This window comes from Arachis ipaensis, chromosome B4, assembly GCF_059453495.1.
Source record: "Arachis ipaensis isolate K30076 ecotype BB chromosome B4, ASM5945349v1, whole genome shotgun sequence".
Taxonomy (NCBI): Eukaryota; Viridiplantae; Streptophyta; class Magnoliopsida; order Fabales; family Fabaceae; genus Arachis; species Arachis ipaensis.
Window position 1 is genome coordinate 144,214,193 of NC_142439.1, and position 21,334 is coordinate 144,235,526.

Sequence of the window (21,334 nt, forward strand, 5' to 3'; positions counted from 1 at the left end):
TGCAAACATGCAATTGTCACAACAATTGAAACAACTTTTTGACTCAATTATTAGCACAAAGCTGAACTTTAATTTTTTTAGCTCAATTATTCTGCACTCAGCCAAAGTAAAAAGGTCTGAATAGTTGCTTCTGCATTCATCTTCATATATAGAAAACCTACATCTTCACATATAGTTGCTTCTACTCCTTTATATTATTTTTATTATTATTATTTAGACTTGTTTCACATCAGTTGAAACATATGAACAACCTACATGTATGTGCATGTGAACCATGAAAAGGAGGAGATCAGAAAAATTCCTGTTATATTTTGAGATCATAGCTATATTCTATTGACATCATCATCAAAATTTTCTGCATATATAATTCTATCAACTCCATTCTAATTAATTACTTAATATTGTTTCAATAAACTTTGTTACTTTCTATCTGTTAGTGCAAACTAAGTTACTGCCTATACAATACAGAAGGCATTTCAATATCACTCAAAACACAGCACAAAAGGGTTTTCTATCTGGTTTATCTTGCTGCTTCCAATCTTCTTCTGGTGATAGAGGAACACGTATCTTAGAAGAGCAACAATCATCCATTCTAAGTGAACTCTGCCGTCAGTTTTCACTTTCAGAGATGCAATCAGCAACAAATAACTTCCATAATTCTTTTAAAGTTGGAGAAGGCTCCTTTGGCAATGTCTACAAAGGTTATCTGGAAAACAGTTCTACACCAGTTGCCATCAAACGGTGCAAGAAGGATTCACTTTTTGGTCTTTCCAGCTTGAAGAATGAGGTTGTCCTGCTTTCTCAGCTGCAACATCCCAATCTCATCTCCTTAGTTGGATTCTGCATTGAAGGAACTGAGTTGGTTCTTGTATATGATTACATGTCTAATGGTTCCATTCGTGATCATCTTCAACGGGGGAACATCGATCTACTTCCATGGAAGAGGAGGCTTCAAATTTGCATAGGAGTGGCGCGTGCACTGCACTATCTTCACACAGGAGCCAAGTACACTATTATCCACCGGAACATTAAAACACGTCACATTCTTTTGGATAGTAATTGGGAACCAAAAGTTTCAAGCCTATTAATATCCAAAAGGGGAGCACTTAGTACTTCAAAGTCATTGACAAGGGTGGAGTCAGATGTGAAGGGAACATTGGGGTATCTTGATCCGGAATATTTCAGAACAAATATGTTAACTGAAAAATCAGATGTATTTTCATTTGGCATAGTTCTATTAGAAGTTGTGAGTGCAAAGCCGGCACTCGAGATTTACAGAGAATACTTTGAAGGCTTTAATCAGTCACTGAGGTCATCTGCAAATGAAATTGTTGATCCAATTCTTAAGTCTAAGATTGATCCAGATTGTTGGAAAACATTTGTTGACATCACTAAGAGATGTTTGCTTTTGGAGGGAAGGGAAAGGCCAGATATGGGAGAAGTGGAGGTGGAACTTGAACATGCACTAAAATTGCAAGAGGAAGCTGATGCCAAGAATTAACTGCAATAATTCTGGTAAAAAAATATGATTTCCTTAGTTGAGTGGTTTGTCTGAATTTGCAGAAGATATGTTTGGCAGATGTAGTTCTAAAATCAATCACTTGTTTCAATCCCATTGTCATTGAAGTAGCTGTTCATGTAGCAGATTAAGAAACAGAAAACAAGAGTTAAAGTTTGTACTTATGTTAGTTTCATGTAACTCTATGTGCTCTTATTTTATCCCATAATTTCATTTTTTCTAAGTAAATCCTTGCAAATGTAAGCCAATGAAGATTTAAGGTGAGAGTTACTTGGGTATATATGTCTAAGGAAAACAGCAACAGTTTAAGTGGATTTTGAAAAAGTAAATAAATAAATAAAAATGTAAATACAAGAAAATTTGTAATTCGGAATGTCCTGTTCCATTCTCATTTTTCACTAGGAGAGTTCATCATGACAAGGTCAACATCCAACCCATAATAAGTGAAGAAAATGACAGTAGCACAATTGCACTCAATCAAGGGAATCATAATGGAATTGAAAACCAAACAAAAGAACTCAACTTTTTAGCTCTCTTATTGAATGAGAATCTAACGAGATAAGGAACTACCTTAGAAGAACCATTGAGATGGAGTAGTAGATTACTGATTACAACAATTGAGAAAGTTCTGAAATTTTGTCTCTGCTTTCATCTTCAGCAGATCAGTACTCAGGTACTTGACTTTTCTATTTAAAAACAAAAAAATTGGTAACTTTTGATATTGGTTCAAAAATTTTGGTCTTTTCTTCATAATTCATTCCATACGAGGTGATTAGCTGTGAAAATGGGGATAAAATGACAGAAGAATCTTGTTTGTGTTTGATGGCCAAACAGGTATCTGAAATTGGAATCATGCTTCTCAAGTGTATAAGCTTTCCTGTTTCAAAGAAGACAAGCTCATCCAAGAAGCACTCTCCAACGGTTATAGAATTGTTATGCCATCAATTTTCCCTGGAAGATCTTAAAAGATCAACCAACAACTTCAACCAGAAATTAATAGTTGGAAAAGGAGGTTTTAGCACTGTATACAAAGGATGTCTCAAACACAATGGTGGATCAGACCATACAATTGCATTAAAGCTCAAGTGTTGCAACTCCAACCAGCATTTCCTCGAGTTCATGAAGGAAATTGAGTTGCTATGCCAGCTTCATCATCCTAATTTGATCTCTCTTGTAGGATTTTGCAACCATGAAAAGAAAAAGATTATTGTGTATGAGTTCATGTGCAATGGCTCTCTTCATGATCACCTATACAATAGGGACAAGACACCACTATCATGGCAGAAAAGGCTAGAGATATGTATAGGAATCGCACGTGGACTACACTACCTTCATGCTGGAGCCAAGCGTTCTATCTTTCATTGTGACATAAGACCTAGTAACATTCTTTTGGATTGCAATATGGTGCCTAAGCTCTCAGACTTTGGGCTTTCATTGCAGGGACCACTATCTACTTCCAAGCGAAAACCAATTGCAGTAGACTATGTTATAGGTAATTGATTTATTTATTCAATTTTATAAGCTTACTTCAAAGAATGTAATTAAATAATTCAAATAATAGTCTCACTTGTAGGTACATTTGGATACTTAGCCCCTGAGTGTTTCCAACGCCTGACTGTTACAGATAAATCATAAATGTGACGTTTACTCCTTTGGTATGGTTCTACTTGTAATGGTATGCATGAAGGAGAAGGATTTGTTTCTTAACAAGGCCAACATGTTGGGTAACCAACATTTGGAGGGGAAGAGTGAAATCAAATACTTACAGAAGTTCGTTGATGATCAAGTTCAACCATGGAATGTAATAGCCTTTATGCAGCGATTCCCAATCGAAGAGATCATTGATCCAACCCTCAGGGGAAAGATTGCACCAGAGTTTACATGTTAAATCATAATGTGTTTTCATCTTGACAAATTAACAATTAGTTTACATGTTAGATCTTATAATGATGTGTGATATTCTGTGTAGACATGATAACTCAACTAAGGCAATATTGAATGAAGATAAAGCAGATAATATAAGTGATTCGATTTAACTAGAGGAAACTCTATCTGCACTTTCAAATGTTCCAGTTTTTCACATGCATAGTTGGAAGGGAAATCATACTTTAAAGCAAAAGCAAAATAAAACAAAATTCTGTAGAAGCTTCTTCCAGCTGAACTTGCCAATCCTACACTTTATTTACAACATAATTAAGTGTCTCTGATGTCCAGTCATTTGCTCCTAGTTCTCTTTCCTTGTTTGACATCCCCCTTCTGATTCTGATGGCCTACAGAAAAGATAACCACTGCATTAGCCGTGAAAAAAGAAATAACTTAAAAACCCTTGCCACAAGACTAGGCTATAGGAAGCAAGACAGGGAACAATGATTCCCTAAGCATTGATAAATTCAAACAATAGCCAAACCCCGCATCTGATTGCAACTTGATGCATAATGCATCTTGCTAGGTACTTTTAATTAATCACAAAGCAATTAAAACTATGAGGAATAACATGGTGCAATGCATAGGAGAATAGTTACATACCACTTTTCTTCTTCTTATCCATATCCTTATCCTTAATCTCAGTAGGGAGTGGCGCGAGACACTCTGTGTATACAGTGTAGCTTCTGCCGTACTTGGACAACCAGTGAGGATAATCAACATGTTTGCGTTGGAGGAGCTCTCCTTTGGCATTATATTTTGCAAACCTTATGCGGGTACCTAAAACAAAATCTAGTGCAACAATGTCACTACCATTGGATAAGTATAGAGGCACGGTCTTACGAGAAATCTCATAGAAAGTCCAAGAGGACTGCACTTTGTATTGTTTCATCACCCATATGTTAGTTTTATCGCATTCATAAGAATACAAGGCCAGGCACCCTCCGAGTAGGACGAGATGAATGGGATCGAGATAACCCATCACTTGTTCAGGCATAGATATGGTTGAGAAACTCCTTTCCTTCAAATCAAATATAAGAATACTATAATCTCTAACACTAAGAGTGCAAGACGACCAATGAATAGCGCCATTCAAGAAGAACCCACGAGATTCCCAGTTGCTCCTACCCAAGGGTTTGGAGACTGCAAAACCAAGATTAGTCCATGAATTAGTTCTCAAAGACAAGCAATCAAAGTGGTCATGGCCATTCTTATCCTGAGAAGCTACAACAACTAAGTAGTCATCCTAAACGGGATTACTACGAGAAACAATGTGAGAGTAGGATACTCTTTTGCTGGATCCAGTCAATGGATTCCATACGATAAAAAAATGCCGGGCTCGGTGTAAGAGAACAAAGCCTCTGCAGGAGCACATAACTTCAAAACCATAATGTGTTTTCATCTTGAAAGGGAGAGATACCTCTTTTGCTGCAGTAGCACAATTGTAGTCGTGAAATGCTGCGTCAATGTCAACGGAGCAAGTCTTGGAGTAGTTACTTATGAAGAGGCATACATGGGTGGGTGCGGCAGGGAGGTGAAGATGCGATTCCGCAAAGTGTGGATCGGAAATGAGAGTGTTCCAAAGCTTTGAAACGCACTTGAGGCGACCGAGTTGTTTGAGCGGAACCCTAAGTAAGATTATGTGAATCAGCTCAAGAGGGAGAATATCGTGAATGCTCTTGCTCTTGTGATTCTCATTCAGTTGTTGCTCTTTCTTCTCCATGGTCGATTGCTGTTTTGGTTTGTTCCCTGTTATGTGCTTCTACTTCTTCTTATCCATGCTTGGAATGGAACGCAGTGCTTTCCTCGCAATTCACTCAGCCCCGGGATTTGAAATTTCGTTCAAAACAGAAGACCAAGGTCCAAGGGAAGGGAAGAATCACTTTTGAATTGGATATTGGAAAAAAATACTTATTTTTTAATTATTTTTTTTAAATTAGAGTTAAGTATGGTTTTGGTCCTAAAAGTTTTCATTAAAATCGAAATCGTGTCTCATCTAATTTTCGATTTAGAATCATCCTTAACAGTTTTTTTCGTATTAAAATCGTCTTTTTTTTTTTTTTTGACAAAAATATCTTCACCACTACCAACACAATTACCTCTACCACCACCACCACCACCACCGCCAAAACCTCCACCAACAGCACCACCAACACCACCACCACCACCAACACCACCACCAACGCCGCCGCCATCTCCCTCCCCCCTTTCCCCTTCCCCTTCCCCTCTCCCTCCCCCCCACCCCCACCCCCACCCCCACCCCGCGTCTCCTCCCTCTCCCCGTCTCCCCTTCCCCCCACCCCACCTCCACCTCCAAGAAACAGAGAAAATCAACACAAATTTAACACAAAAAAACAGAAAATCAACAAATCAACACAAATTTAATACAAGCAGAACCGGCGATGGTGGCGACGGCTATGGCGTTTCCTCCCCCCCATCTCCAACGCGTTTCCTTTGCCCCCCTCCTCCAAAACGCAATTTTTTTTAAATTTTATTTTTTTTATTAAAATAAGGGTATTTTAGGAATTAAATTAAAAATTTTATTTAAAATGACGATTTTAATACGAGAAAAACGTTAAGGATAATTTTAAATCGAAAATTAGACGAGGAATGGTTTCGATCTTGGCGAAAAACCTTTAGGACCAAAACCATACTTAACCCTTTAAATTATTACAAAACTTTTTTCTTGCGAGAGTATATATTTGAGAATTTGAATATAATTTATTGTTTTGAGAATTTGAATTTTTTTTTTAAAAAAAGACATAAATTTTTCATATTAGAGTTGTATAAAATTATATTTTTATTTTTATATTTGTTTTAGTTGTCATACTTTATTTTTTTTTAATGGTATTTTTGGTTTGCAAATAATTTAAGAAAAAGTTAAAAAAAAATAAATAAGAATGAAAAACATAAAAAATGTAATATAAAATTATGAATTAATTTTATAATTATGATATATTGGTACGAGAGATTAAGAAATCAAGGATAGTAAGAATTATAACATGTATAAGTTATAGAATTTGAATATTTATAAATGAAATTTTTTATGATTATTATTTATGACACTTTTAATGTACATGTTTATTGCATTTAATTAGTACTTTATGTTTTAATTGAATAATATAGGTAAGAGTTTTTTTTATTTTTTAAAAATTTTCGGGCGCGCTACACATCCATGTAACCATGTAACCAAGTTGGCCCAAGTCCAAATAGAGTCACGCACATTAATAACAAGTGAAAACACGCGACTGAAAACCCTTTGTTACTTCGCGCTCATTTTGAAAAAAGTTACTTCTTCCTCTACACGAAACCGCTCCTTCTCTTCGAATCTCTCTCAAAATCACTCAAACTTCAATCACGATTTCTGCAAAAATCACTACTTGAGAAGAATCGTGAGAAGATTTGGCAAGGAACAACAAAAAACGAACGAAAACAACAACAGAGATTCGCCTTCCTCCTCCTCATTCTCCTTTTTTTTTCGCGTTCCTTCTTCTTCACGTGTTTTCTCCTTATCTTCATTCTTTTGTTGTTATTACTGCAGTATTTTTTTTCTCTTTTAATCTTTCTCTCCCTGGTGAAGAAGCAGTAGAAGGTGAGGAGAAAGAGTTTTGAATTGTGCAAAACAGAAATGAAACCGAAATGGCCAACTCCACTGAACCGAACATCATTTATGTGCTGAATAAAACATCATAAATATTTAATCATCAAAAAAAATATTTCTACATGCACAATGACTCAATTGAACACACTAACAATCAAGTAAATTAAAATGAGCAACTCCACTGACCCGAGCAACATTCATGTGCTGAATAAAACGTCATAAACATTCAATCATCAAGAATAGCATTTTTTCATGTAAAAGAAGTCAACTGAACACATAATAATCAGGTGAACCGAAATGGTCAACACCACTGAACCGAACACCAATCATGTGCTGAATAAAACGTGATAAGCATTCAATCAGTAAGAAAAATATTTCTGCATGCACAAGGACTCAACTGAACACATTAACAATCAAGTGAATCAAAATGAGCAACTTCACTTAACCGAGCAAAATGTTGGTGTTGTTGGTGATGATTATAACGAAAGAAGAAGAAGAATATGCGTGCGTGAAGAAGAAGAAGCAGAAGAAGAACCTATGTGCGCGAATGTGAAAGAAGAAGGAGGAGGAGAAAGAGGAGGAGAAATACTATTTTTGTTGATTGAAAGTTGATCACCATTTATTCACCACATGAATATTGTTCAGTTCAGTGGCCTTTGTGATTTTGATTCACCGAATGAATGTTGTTCGGTTCGATGGCCTCCTTTTACTTTGTTCAGAGTTTAAGATTATTGTGATAGCATGCAGCAATCATTTCCTAGCTGTCTCAATGTAATAACCTCATTCAACTGATTTGAAGTTGAATTATTCATTGTTTCCATTCAGAAGTGTAGATCGAAGAAGAAAACAAAAAAGAAGAAGAACGACGGAGCTTATTACGTTGAATTTAATGCAGATCAATAATGAAGAATGCGAACAGAGAAGAAAAACGCGAACAGATGAGAACGATGAATTTTATTAGGTTGAAGAAGAAGAAGAAGAAGAAGAAGAAGAGAAAAATGCGAGAAGAGAACAAGGTTTACAGTGAGAAAGGTTTACGTTGAAAGAGGTTTATCACGCAGCAGAAGGTTTACGTTATATACGTTATATAAGACGCGTGTATAACAAACGTGTAAGGGGGTTGGGGGGCGCGTCTGATTGAAGTTACTTGGATAACTTGGATAAAAAAATTACATGAATGTAGAGCTTTTTCGAAAAAATTTTTACTAAAAAATGATTGGTTAATTCTTATTTTTTGTCAAATTATTAAAACTATGACATTATTAATAAGGAAAAGATAACTTATATGTAGAGAAAATTGGTTTATATGGTATAAATAAATAGATATTGGATAGTCGTTGGATTTTTTTTTTTTTTCTATTATCTTGAATTTTTACATGTTATGAATATAGTTTTGGTTTATATGTTATAAATAGATATGTATTGGTTTTTATGTTATAATTTATAAAAATAGTTTTGGAGTTAAACAAAACTCAAACCTGTATGAAACTGAATTTGCAAATTTTAGTGTGAGGGAGATGTTAAATATATTAACTGACTTTTACCAGAATATCTATATTTACTGAAAACGAATGCGTAAATATTTGTTTGCTAAAGAGGTTAATTTTTTTTATATTGGATTCTTAATGGTGTTTTTGTTAATATTATGATATTTTGGTATAATACAATGATATGAGATAAAAAGAAATTAAGAGATGCTCCTATAAAGACGCTTAAAACGTCTTTTTGTAAAGACACTTATATTTCGTATTATTATTGGACGTATTAATGAGTTGGTTATTTTAAATTTCTTAACAAATTAGAATAAAACCGATTTTTTAAAAACAATAATAATAAATCTATTTTTTTTAGAGATTTAATTGTATTTTTAAATCCCACAAAACAAAATATCAGGAATATATTTGTCTTTTTATCAAAACGTTTAAAGATATTCGGTTTAGATTGTGTAATTTAATCGGATCAAATCGGGTCTAATAATTATAATGCAAACAATTGGGTTTATTATTATTGCTATAATAAACTGATTTTGTTCTGGTTTATTAAAAAATAAATTATTAACCAGTTTAATAAAAATGTCCAATAATAACATAACACATGTAAATGTCTTTAAAAAAATACATTTTTAGTGTCTTTAGTAAATTATTAGTAACAATTTTAAATAAGACAAAAAATAAAAGAAAGTAAACAGAAATCGTGAATCACGATTTTATATAGGATAAAAAAAAATATAAAATCGTAAGTCACGATTTTAATTTTTAATTTTTAAAATTGTATTTTAGAATCCAACTGTGCCTTTGTCCACCCAAGAATTACCCGTGCGGGGGGCCGTGGAGGGATATTTGTCAGTTACAGTTCACGACTCAAGAACTGAGGCAGAAGATGATTGATGGGTTGTCTATGGAGGTCGGAGACGGAAGAGATACTCGCTTCTGGGAGGACGTCTGGCTACTTGGAGGGTTGTTGAAAGATCGTTTTCCTAGACTTTACTCTGTTTCAAACCAAGTAGGATCAGTGATAGGGGATTGTGGGTTTTGGGATGGATTAGAATGGATATGGAACTTCCAATAGCGACGACAATTGTTCCAATGAGAGTTGAATCTTGTGAACCAGCTACTTGATGAGTTAAGGCTGGTTAGACTTGCATATGACAGACAGGACAAAGTTGTGTGAAAATATGATAAACAAGGTGTTTTTACAACTAACTCATTTGTGCAGGTAATGCAGGCGAACATGGTCCCAGAGGAGATCACAAGCTATAGCTTTACGAGTACTATCTGGAAAGGACTTGTGCCACCAAGAGTGGAGGTGTTTGTTTGGTTTGCATTGACTGGCAGAATCGATACGAAGGAGAGACTGAGTCGACTTGGGATCATTAACCAACAAGATACTTTATGTGTATTATGCAATAATTGTGTTGAGTCTGGTCACCACTTACTTCTAGGATGTAGCTTTTCTTGGCAGATTTGGTGTGCATGGCTATCATATGCTGGTAGATTATGGTCTTGTCCGGATTCGTTGAAGGAGCATTTCCTAAGTTGGACTGAGGTATCAATTAGAATGGCAGATCGTAAGGCATGGATGGTGAGCTTTTGCGCGATTATCTGGAACTTGTGGTTGGAAAGAAATAGAAGACTATTTCAGAACAAGGGAAAAGGAGTGGAGGAGATTGTTACCATGTACTCTCTGAACTACAAGGAGTGGCTTGGTGCAAATCCCTTTGATTGTTGATGACAATACCGGAGATAACATGGGAATATAAGTTACTGTTGTTCTGATGTTTGTCTTTTATTTTCCGTTTTGTCTTGCTCCACTTCACGTGTTAAGCTTCACTTTCAAAAAAAAAAAGAATACACTATTTCAACTCATATCAACTTATTATACAACTTCTTCCATCGCATAAAAACATAACTAGCGGCTAAAAGAGATTGAAAGACTAAAGTTAACAAAATGAAGGTTGCAAACCTGCAATTGTCACTACAATTAAAACAACTTTTTGAATCAATTATTAGCACAAAGCTGAATTTTAATTTTTTTAGCTCAATTATTCTGCACTCAGCCAAAGTAAAAAGGTCTGAATAGTTGCTTCTGCATTCATCTTCATATAGAGAATACCAACATCTTCACATATAGTTGCTTCTACTCCTTTATATTATTATTATTATTAATTTATTATTAGATTGTTAAATTCTGGCCAGCATGTAACCAGCAAAGAAAAGTGAGTCATTGGATGAAATCTTACACCAATCTCACACCATTAAAATCATCTTGATGGCTATTTGATGGCTACAAATCACAAAAATTGCTGCCCCCTAGCATTCCTCTTTATTATTTAGACTTGTTTCACATCAGAAACATATGAAAAACCTACATGTATGTGCATGTGAACCATGAAAAGGAGGAGATCAGAAAAATTCCTGTTATATTTTGTGATCATAGCTATATTCTATTGACATCATCATCAAAATTTTCTGTATATGTAATTCTATCAACTCCATTCTAATTAATTACTTAATATTGTTTCAATAAACTTTGTTACTTTCTATCTGTTATTGCAAACTAAGTTACTGCCTATACAGTACAGAAGGCATTTCAATATCACCCAAAACACAGCACAATGGGTTTTCTATCTGGTTTTTCTTGCTGCTTCCAATCTTCTTCTGTTGATAGAGGAACACGTATCTTAGAAGAACAACCATCATCCATTATAAGTGAACTCTGCCGTCAGTTTTCACTTTTAGAGATGCAATCAGCAACAAATAACTTCCATAATTCTTTTAAAGTTGGAGAAGGCTCATTTGGCAATGTCTACAAAGATTATCTGGAAAACAGTTCTACACCAGTTGCCATCAAACGGTGCAAGAAGGATTCAGTTTTTGGTCTTTCCAGCTTGAAGAATGAGGTTGTCCTGCTTTCTCAGCTGCAACACCCCAATCTCATCTCCTTAGTTGGATTCTGCATTGAAGGAACCGAGTTGGTTCTTGTATATGATTACATGTCTAATGGTTCCATTCGTGATCATCTTCATCGTGGGAACATAGATCCACTTACATGGAAGAGGAGGCTTCAAATTTGCATAGGAGTGGCGCGTGCACTGCACTATCTTCACACAGGAGCCAAGTACACTATTATCCACCGGAATATTAAAACACGTCTCATTCTTTTGGATAGTAATCGGGAACCAAAAGTTTCAAGCCTATTAATATCCAAAAGGGGAGCACTTAGTACTTCAAAGTCATTGACAAGGGTGGAGTCAGATGTGAAGGGAACAATTGGGTATCTTGATCCAGAATATTTAGCAACAACTATGTTGACTGAAAAATCAGATGTATTTTCATTCGGCATAGTTCTATTAGAAGTTGTGAGTGCAAAGCTGCCGCCCGAGATTAACAGAGAATACTTTCACTTTCAACGCTTTAGTCAGTCATTGAGGTCATCTGCAAATGAAATTGTTGATTCAATTCTTAAGTCTAAGATTGATCCAGATTGTTGGAAAACATTTGTTGACATCACTAAGAGATGTTTGCTTACGGAGGGAAGGGAGAGGCCAGACATGGGAGAAGTGGAGGTGGAACTTGAACATGCACTAAAATTTCAAGTGGAAGCTGATGCCAAGAGTTAACTGCTATAATTCTGGTAAAAAATATGATTTCCTTAGTTGAGTGGTTTGTCTGAATTTTCAGAAGATATGTTTGGCAGATGTAGTTCTAAAATCAATAACTTGTTTCAATCCCATTGTCACTGAAGTAGCTGTTCATGTAGCAGATTAAGAAACAGAAAACAAGAGTTAAAGTTTGTGCTTATGTTAGTTTCATGTAACTGTATGTGCTCTTATCTTATCCCATAATTTCATTTTTTCCAAGTAAATACTTGCAAATGTAAACCAATGAAGATTTAAGGTGAAAGTTACTTGGGTATATATGTCTAAAGAAAACAGCAACAGTTTAAGTGGATTTTGGAAAAGTAAATAGATAAATAAAAATGTAAATACAAGAAAGCTTGTAATTCGGAAGGTCCTGTTCCATTCTCATTTTTTATTAGGAGAGTTCATCATGACAAGGTCAACACCCAACCCATAATAAGTGAAGAAAATGACAGTAGCACAATTGCAGTCAATCAAGGGAATCATAATGGAATTGGAAAACAAACAAAAGAACTCAACTTTTTAGCTCTCTTATTGAATGAGAATCTAACGAGATAAGGAACTACCTTGGAAGAACCATTGAGATGGAGTAGTAGATTACTGATTACAACAATTGAGAAAGTACTGAAATTTTGTCTCTGCTTTCATCTTCAGCAGATCCGTACTCAGGTATTTGACTTTTGCTATTTCAAAAAAAAAAAAAAAATTGGTAACTTATGATATTGGTTCACAAATTTTGGTCTTTGCTTCATAATTCATTGCATACGAGGTGATTAGCTGTGAAAATCGGGATAACATGTCAGTAGAATCTTGTTTGTGTTTGATAGCCAAACAGGTATCTCAACTTGGAATCATGCTTCTCAAGTGTATAAGCTTTCCTCTTCCAAAGAAGAAAAACTCATCCAAGAAGCACTCTTCAACGGTTATAGAATCGTTATGCCATCAATTTTCCCTGGAAGATCTTAAAAGATCAACCAACAACTTCAACCAGAAATTAATAGTTGGAAAAGGAGGTTTTAGCACTGTATACAAAGGATGTCTCAAACACAATGGTGGATCAGACCATACAATTGCATTAAAGCTCAAGTGTTGCAACTCCAACCAGCATTTCCTTGAGTTCATGAAGGAAATTGAGTTGCTATGCCAGCTTCATCATCCTAATTTGATCTCTCTTGTAGGATTTTGCAACCATGAAAAGAAAAAGATTATTGTGTATGAGTTCATGTGCAATGGCTCTCTTCATGATCACCTATACAATAGGGACAAGAAACCACTATCATGGCAGACAAGGCTAGAGATATGTATAGGAGTGGCGCGTGGACTACACTACCTTCACGCTGGAGCCAAGCGCTCTATCTTTCATTGTGACATAAAACCTAGTAACATTCTTTTGGATAGCAATATGGTGTCTAAGCTCTCAGACTTTGGGCTTTCATTGCAGGGACCACTATCTACTTCCAAGCCAAAACCAATTGAAGTAGATTATGTTGCAGGTAATTCATTTATAGCTTACTGCAAACATGTAATTAAATAATTCAACTAATACTCTTACTTATAGGTACATTTGGATACTTAGCTCCTGAGTGTTTCCAACGCCTGACCGTTACAGATAAATGTGACGTTTACTCCTTTGGTATGGTTCTACTTGTGATGGTATGCATGAAGGAGAAGGATTTGTTTCTTAACAAGGCCAACATGTTAGGTAACCAACATTTGGAGGGGAAGAGTGAAATCAAATACTTTGAAAAGTTCATTGATGATCAAGTTCAACCATGGAATGTAATAGCCTTTATGCAGCGATTCCCAATCGAAGAGATCATTGATCCAACACTCGGGGGAAAGATTGCACCAGAGTGCTGGGAAGTATTCATGGATGTTACAAAAAGATGTTTGATGCATGAACCTGATGAACGACCAACAATGGGTGAAGTAGAGGTGTTGCTTGAGTATGCTTTGTTATTGCAGGCACAAGCAGATATCAAAAAGAACAATGGTTGTTATTCTTTATCATCCACCACCCTTATAAACTTAGGTGAAGTCATTTGTATGCATGATATTCATTTAGAAGAGCTGATATTCCATCAGTTTTTGCTTGCCGATCTTAGGCGAACAACCTTCGACTTTGAACGCAGAGTCATCGGTAGAGGAAGCTTTGGTACAGTATACAGAGGTCGTATCTTAATAAATGGAGCTACTTATCATTCAATTGCAATTAAGAAGTTGGATTGGTTATCTATATGTGATAGTGATATACAGTGGAATTTAAAAGATATTGAGAATATTTCCCAACTTCGCCATCCTAATTTGGTCTCTCTTTTTGGATTCTGTGATGAACTTGATGAGAAGATTCTTGTATACATGTATATTCCCAATGGATCTCTCCATTATCACTTAAATTGGAATGAAGAAGCTCTAACATGGAAGAAAAGACTAGAAATATGCATTGGAGTAGCAGAAGGATTGAACTACCTTCACACAGCATCTATTTTTCACCATAACATAAAACTCAGCAACATCCTTTTGGATTATGATTTGGTGCCCAAACTCTCAGATTTTGGGCTCCCCTGGTCCAAGAAAATTCATGCAGGTGACTTTTTATTTTCATTTTTATCTTGGCAAAGCAAAAATACTTATTTAATCATTTGTTGTTGTTAACCAGTCACCAATTCTGTGGCTTATTACAGAAGATTATGCTGCTCCGGAGTTGTTACAAGGACATGATTTCACAGATAAATGTGATGTTTATTCCTTTGGTATAATTCTCTTAAAAATGGTACTAACAAACAAGCTACCAATTGTTGAAGGGGTTATTTATCTCAATCTAAAGGGAAAGATTGCACCACAGTGTTGGGAAGTATTCTTGAATGTCATAAAATGCTGTTTGAAGTATGAAGCAAATGAGAGACCAACAATGAATGAAGTGATAGCTCAACTTCAACATGCCCTGGCACTGCAAGAGGAGGCAGATTCCAACGCAAGTGGTGATTACAACTTGTTATCTGTGACCTTTGATCCTCCGGTTGGAGGAAGCATATATTATTAAGAACATTGCAAGTGTGAGAAGGGACTGAGAATTGAAAAAGTAAATTTTAAAAGCTAAATAGTATATGATAATATGAATAATGTGAACCGCTTATATGTTATTGTTAGAATATAATTAGAATCAATTATGATCAATTAGTATTATTTATAGGGACTAAAAGAATCGTAATAATAAAGACGTAATCTCCTACAATAAATATTCAGATATACTAAATAATACTAATTGATCATCATTGATCCTAATTATATTCTAACAATTATATACTTCTTGGTAATTTCACCTCTCACAGAAGAACACTCTTCTTTTTTTTTTTTTTGGTAGTTGAAGAACACTCTTCTTTGATATGTCAAGATTTAAGAAAAACCTTTTTGATGTTTCAATTTTTTTTTGTCCGAGTAAGTAAATGTTATGGATAGGCCAGAAAGAACAATAAACACGAAATTTTTTTTGTCCGAATAAGTAAATACGAAATTTTTTTTGTCTGAGTAAGTAAATGTTATGGATAGGCCAGAAAGAACAATAAACACGAAATGTAAATATATATATATAGAGGTAAAAGAAAAATTGTGGAAAGTATTAAACTATGAGTAAAATTTTAAATATATAATTATTTTTGAAAATACCAAATTGAAAAAGAATAATCAAAATTTTCTTTATTTAGAAAGAAATTAAGAATAGAGTCAAAGAGGTGAGGATTTTAAGCCAAAAAAAAAAGTCAAATAATTTAAATACTTTTATTCTTTTGGTCAAAGTCATAGACTTAGTAAACGCCTAGATCTGAAAGATAACACAACCATGATAAATTTATCTGCAGCAATCAAGGTAGGAGCTGTATGAAGCTTTATTTCTGCCACCACCTTCAGGTTATTTTCCATTTTCACAAGTGATTTATTCATCAAATTAAGTTCATTTATGTTGAATCTTTTTAACCATTAATGAATTCTGAGGTTAAAAAGAATCTCCTTTCTCTTATGCTTCATTAATGAAGGTAAAAGATAATAGTAATGTTCTAGGTACCACTTTAATGATCAATGATTTGATAATATTCTATTTGAAAGATGAATAATAGAATACAAAGCAAGGTGTTTGTGGAATCTCAATGAAACTAAAGCTTTATTCCCTTATTATTTCTATAACTGATTTCACAAAGCAGAATCTATATTAGATTTTAGAAAATTGACATGTGTGAGTCCCAATAGAACAGAAATAACCATTTGTCTAATCAATCTGTACATGATTGACAGTCCCTCAAATTGTCATAATGGTTCTGAAATGTTTATGCTTTGGTGATTGGAAGAAGGGGAATGCAAGTTGTTCATCTAAGAAACAATATCCAACAGTAATAGAAGAGCTATGCCATCCCTTTTCCTTTCATGATCTTAGAAAGTCAACCAACAACTTTGACCAGAAACTAATAATTGGAGAAACAGCCCTTAGGAAGGTTTATAAAGGTTGTCTCAACCATAATAATAATAATAATGGTGCTGCTGCAACTGATTATACGGTGGCATTGAAGGTGATGACTGTTCCCCTTGAATTCAAGAAGGAAGTCGAGATGCTATGTCAGCTTCATCACCCAAATATAATATCTCTTATAGGCTTCTGCCACCATGGAAAGGAAAAGATTGCTGTGTACGAGTATACAGACAATGGATCACTCCATGATTACTTGAGTAACAAGGACAAAGAACCACTGTCGTGGAAGAAAAGACTAGACATCTGCATCGGAGTAGCACGTGCTCTACACTACCTTCACTCTGGAGTCAAGCGTGCTATCTTTCATCGTGACATAAATCCAGTTAATATTCTTTTGGATAGGAATATGATGCCCAAACTTGCCAATTTTGTGATATCATTGCAGGGAGGGCCCTCTACATCGAAGCCAAAGCAAATTAAAGTAGATAAGATTGAAGTTACATCTGCATTGATGGCTCCGGAGAATGCTATACACGGTATTGTTACTAATAAATGTGATGTTTACTAATAGTGAAGTTCTACTATACAAGGTAGGCCATAATGTATTGAACTACATAATTCAATACAAAGAGCACACTCTTGAGAAGACAATGGATCCAATTCTGAAAGGGAACATTGCGCCAGAATGTTGGCAAGTATTCACTATTCACTAGTGTCATACAAAGTTGCTTGGAGTACGAAGCAGATGAGCGACCAACAATGGGGGAAGTAGAGGTATTGCTTCAGCATGCTCTCTCATTGCAGCAACAAGCTGATATTATCACGAATGCTGCTCGCTATACCTTATCATCCACTACCCCTTGTTATTGTCAACAGCGATATAATGATCATGTATCACTACCCAGATAGTGCTGGATGTTTTTCTACTCCAATCATTAGTCTTCAACTGCTATACTCGGCTAATCAATAGGTTTTATGGCTACTCTGTTTTCTTTTCTTTCTTCTGGTTCTAAAAACACAATTCTTATAGATCTAACATAGGGTTGCACAAAATGTGATCTTATCGATCAATATGTAACATATCAAATAGATTAAGCAAAGAAAGAATACGAAGAACTTATTGCTAGTACAGGTTATTAACTTTTGCTTTGCAACGTTAACCTGCATTTTGTTTCAACGATCAATGTCCCAGAAATCAAAGCAAACTAAAGCTGTGCTTAGAATAAGTTTAATCAGGTTTTAGTTCAATGAATTATCCACTTTCGTTTGTGAATTTATAATTTATAATTGCAATTGCACAGTGATTTACATTAAAAGTACTGCAATATTAAATAAAACTCGAGAGCATCAGAAATTAAATAAATTAGGAAGTACCTTAATAAAATAAAGTTGAAAGCCATACATATAAATGTAAAATTTACACCACTATAGCAATTATATGATATATCAACAAGCTACAAGGTTTCATTACCAGATAGAACAAAAGATAAGGTGAAAATAGAAAATTTAACGTGGTTCAATTAACCTACCATGAAAAAAAGACCTAGGAGCACATGCTCTATGAACAATGAAGAATTCAGGTGGCAAACACAAATATTCCGTAGTAATTTAGAAAGCAAATTCAATGTAACTTAGAAAGCAAATTCAGTGTAACAGTAATAGAGTTGGCTTTAGAGAGAAAATTAGACTAGAGAGAGGGAAGAATTTGAGAAGAAGAAAGGAGAGCAGAGGAGAAATTTCAGAAGGGAGTGAGGTTACCACTGCATAGTTACCACGCAAAGTCGTCCAGGGTTCTATTAATGACCCTCCCTCTCGTGCTTCTCCTGATTTCTTGAATTGAAGGATCGTTTGACAGCTGTCCATTCCCAATAACAACCTTTTCCCTCTCACTTGTTGGTGCTGATTCTGCATGACCTTCATTCACGTACCGTTTTTCATCTTTATTCCTTACATTCTCACTGGGGACTGGCACGAGACTCTGTGTGTATACAATGTAGTTTGTGCCATACTGAGACAACCGACGAGAACGATCTTTAAAATGTTCCAGATCACTATAATCAAAACATTTGAGTTGGAGGAGCTCTCCTCTGACATTATATTTGGCAAACCTTAAGTAGAGATCTATAGATTTCAGAATAGAATCTAGTGCAATAATGTCACTACCATTGGATAAGCATAGAGGCGCAGACCGTTCCCGAGAAATCTGATAGAAAGTCCAAGATGAATGCACTTTGTATTGTTTCATCACCCATATGTTAGTTTTATCGCGATCATAAGAATACAAGGCCAGGCACCCTCCTAGTAGGACAAGATGAGTGGGATTGAGATAACCCATCACTTGTTCAGGCATAGATATAGTTGAGAAACTCCTTTCCTTCAAATCAAATATAAGAATACTATAATCTCCAACACTAAGAGTGCACGACGACCAATGAATAGCGCCATTCAAGAAGAACCCACGAGATTTCCAGTTGCTCCAACCCAAGGGTTTGGAGAGTGCAACATCAAGATTAATCCATGAATTGGTGCTCAAAGACAGGCAATCAAAGTGCTCATGGCCATTCTTATCCTTAGAAGCTACAACAACTAAGTAGTCATCCTGTGAGGCATCGTAACCAAATCCATACAAAATCGCACTATACGGAAACACAAACCACTTGCGATGACTACGAGAAACAATGTGAGAGTAGGATACTCTTTTGCTGGATCCAGTCACTGGATTCCATACCACAAAAAAATGCGGGGCTCGGTGTAAGAGAACAAGCCCTCTGCAGGAGCACATAACTTCAAAATCATAACGTGTTTTCATCTTGAAAGGGAGAGATACCTCTTTTACTGCAGTAGCGCAATTGTAGTCGTGAAATACTGCGTCAATGTCAACGGAGCAAGCCTTGGTGTAGTCATCTATGAAGAGGCATACATGGGTGGGTGCGGCAGAGAGGTGAACATGTGATTTCGCAAAGTCGGGATCGGAAATGAGAGTGTTCCAAAACTTCGAAACGCACTTCAGGCGAGCAAGATATTTGAGCGGAACCCTCAGTAGGATTCTGTGAATCAGCTCAAGAGTAAGAATGTCGTGAATGCTCTTGCTCTTGTGATTCTCATCCTGCTGTTGCTTCTTCTTCTTCTCCATGGTCGATTGCTGTTTTAGTTTGTTCCCCGTGTGCTTCTGCTGCTTCTTCTTCTTCTTATCCATGCTTGATTGCTTGGAATGGAATGCAGTGCTTTGAAATTGAGGAGTGCTAGGGCCAGAGGTTTTGTCACTTTTGTGATTTTCTCAACTGCGTTGGAAACAGAGGACCGAAGGGAAGGGAAGCGAAGAGTCAGTTTTGAATGGGCTATTGAAAAAAAAAAAAAAAAAACCCTTAATTTTTTATTTTTTAAAAAAGTAATATTTTTTTCTAAATATTAAAAATATTTTTAATTTTATTTAGATAAAAAAATATTTGTTAGTTACATAAAAGACATGTCCAAAAATAAAATCCGTATGATTTTTATTCCTAAAAAGCTTTCAAACTATATTCATAATTTTACAAAAATACAATATTTTTATTGCAATTATACATAACTAAAAGAAACTTATTACAATTGTGATTGAAATAAGGAAAGAAAAAAAAATCTACAATTAAAACAAAACTCATAATCGACCATAAAAAAAATAATGCTCTAAAACTAATCTAAAAAGAAAAAAAATGTACTTGGAAAATATGCTACTAGTAGAAATGTAGAATTGAGCTTTGAAAAGTATGTTTGGTCTAAATTAAAATGATGCTAAACGTAAAAAAATTTGAAAGAATATATAAATATGAATTTGGATTTTATAAAATAAAAAAATTAGTAAAATAATAAAATAAAAAAATTATTATTAAATTTATAATTTTTATTATATATAACTATGTGAGTCCTATTATTTTCATTTAAATATAATTAAATATTTATTTTCTCACTCTGTCAATTAAAAAAAAACTCATAATTGACCACCAAAATAAGAAAATGAAGCTCTAAAATTAAATGACTGGAGAAAAAAATATACTTAGAAGATGTGCTAACTACTACTAGTAGAATTTAGTTTTCGAGTGTTTTTAACCTAAATGAGAGTAAATGTGGAGAGAAATTAGAATTAAAAAAATAGAATTTAAAGTGTTTTTTGTTGGAATAAATTAATTTCAATATCCCAGATCATCCATATTGAATCATCAAAAAATATATCATATCATAATGCGGAAGCGTACCTGAATTCATAAACATGAATCATACGATCGGAAGAGTTTGGATCTTGTGGTTCTTTCGATCTTCCTCAACCAAAGCCTTCTGTATTCCTAGGAGGCTGAACTACAACTCTTTTGATGGAAAAAGAGTAACAAAGGCGGCTTTGGCATATTGGGGACCGAAACCCTAAAGGTCTATTTATATTTGAGCATGGCACCCATTAAACCCTTAAGCCCAAATAAAATAGTATCTAAAACCCAAAAGATAATATATCTAAAATCCAAAAAGGAATGACCGATTTTTCTCAATCTTTATGACTTGCTCCTACGGAACCGAGGACGAAAAGACGAGCTAGGAGTTTTAAGACAAGAAGGAGAGTAGACCAGAGAAAGATGAATGGAAAGATCTAAGAAACTGGATGATACCTCGATCTCAACTCTATATTAAAAGGCACGCCTCTGAATTCGATCCATTTAGAGTCTA

At 35.0% G+C, this 21,334-nt stretch overlaps 2 protein-coding genes and 5 pseudogenes across 6 annotated transcripts; 5 read left to right on the plus strand and 2 right to left on the minus strand.

The window, feature by feature from the left end:
• Nucleotides 1–397: 397 nt before the first annotated feature.
• On the plus strand, nt 398–1,501 carry LOC107637343 (receptor-like protein kinase ANXUR2 pseudogene; annotated as a pseudogene).
• Nucleotides 1,502–2,044: 543 nt separating this feature from the next.
• LOC107637344 (putative receptor-like protein kinase At5g39000) lies at nt 2,045–3,540 on the plus strand (annotated as a pseudogene). Its single transcript, XR_015880936.1, has 2 exons — nt 2,045–3,011; nt 3,093–3,540. The product of XR_015880936.1 is annotated as a putative receptor-like protein kinase At5g39000 (transcript).
• LOC107635448 (F-box/kelch-repeat protein At3g23880-like) lies at nt 3,519–5,300 on the minus strand (annotated as a pseudogene). Its single transcript, XR_015880935.1, has 2 exons — nt 4,046–5,300; nt 3,519–3,789 (listed from the first exon to the last, which is right to left on the minus strand). The product of XR_015880935.1 is annotated as an F-box/kelch-repeat protein At3g23880-like (transcript).
• Nucleotides 5,301–11,157: 5,857 nt separating this feature from the next.
• On the plus strand, nt 11,158–12,162 carry LOC107637346 (receptor-like protein kinase ANXUR2 pseudogene; annotated as a pseudogene).
• Nucleotides 12,163–12,648: 486 nt separating this feature from the next.
• LOC107635450 (receptor like protein kinase S.2-like) lies at nt 12,649–15,361 on the plus strand. Of its 3 annotated transcripts, XM_016338926.3 has the most exons (4): nt 12,649–12,852; nt 13,011–13,676; nt 13,742–14,770; nt 14,868–15,361. In XM_016338926.3, exons 2-4 carry the CDS (start codon nt 13,037–13,039, stop codon nt 15,224–15,226), a joined length of 2,028 nt encoding a protein of 675 aa, XP_016194412.1. In that variant the 5' UTR covers nt 12,649–12,852; nt 13,011–13,036; the 3' UTR covers nt 15,227–15,361. The 3 variants fall into 3 exon arrangements, with proteins under 3 accessions (XP_016194412.1, XP_088340285.1, XP_020977731.1); XM_088484159.1 differs by lacking the exon at nt 12,649–12,852 and having other exon boundaries at nt 12,871–13,676; nt 13,793–14,770; XM_021122072.2 differs by lacking the exon at nt 12,649–12,852 and having other exon boundaries at nt 12,872–13,676.
• A 1,112-nt stretch (nt 15,362–16,473) lies between these two features.
• Nucleotides 16,474–17,763, plus strand: LOC107635451 (putative receptor-like protein kinase At5g38990; annotated as a pseudogene).
• Nucleotides 17,764–17,996: 233 nt separating this feature from the next.
• Nucleotides 17,997–19,938, minus strand: LOC107637348 (F-box/kelch-repeat protein At3g23880-like). The gene has a single exon (XM_016340773.2). The coding sequence runs from the start codon at nt 19,836–19,838 to the stop codon at nt 18,411–18,413; it is 1,428 nt and encodes a 475-aa protein (XP_016196259.1). The 5' UTR covers nt 19,839–19,938; the 3' UTR covers nt 17,997–18,410.
• Between the last annotated feature and the right edge of the window lie 1,396 nt (nt 19,939–21,334).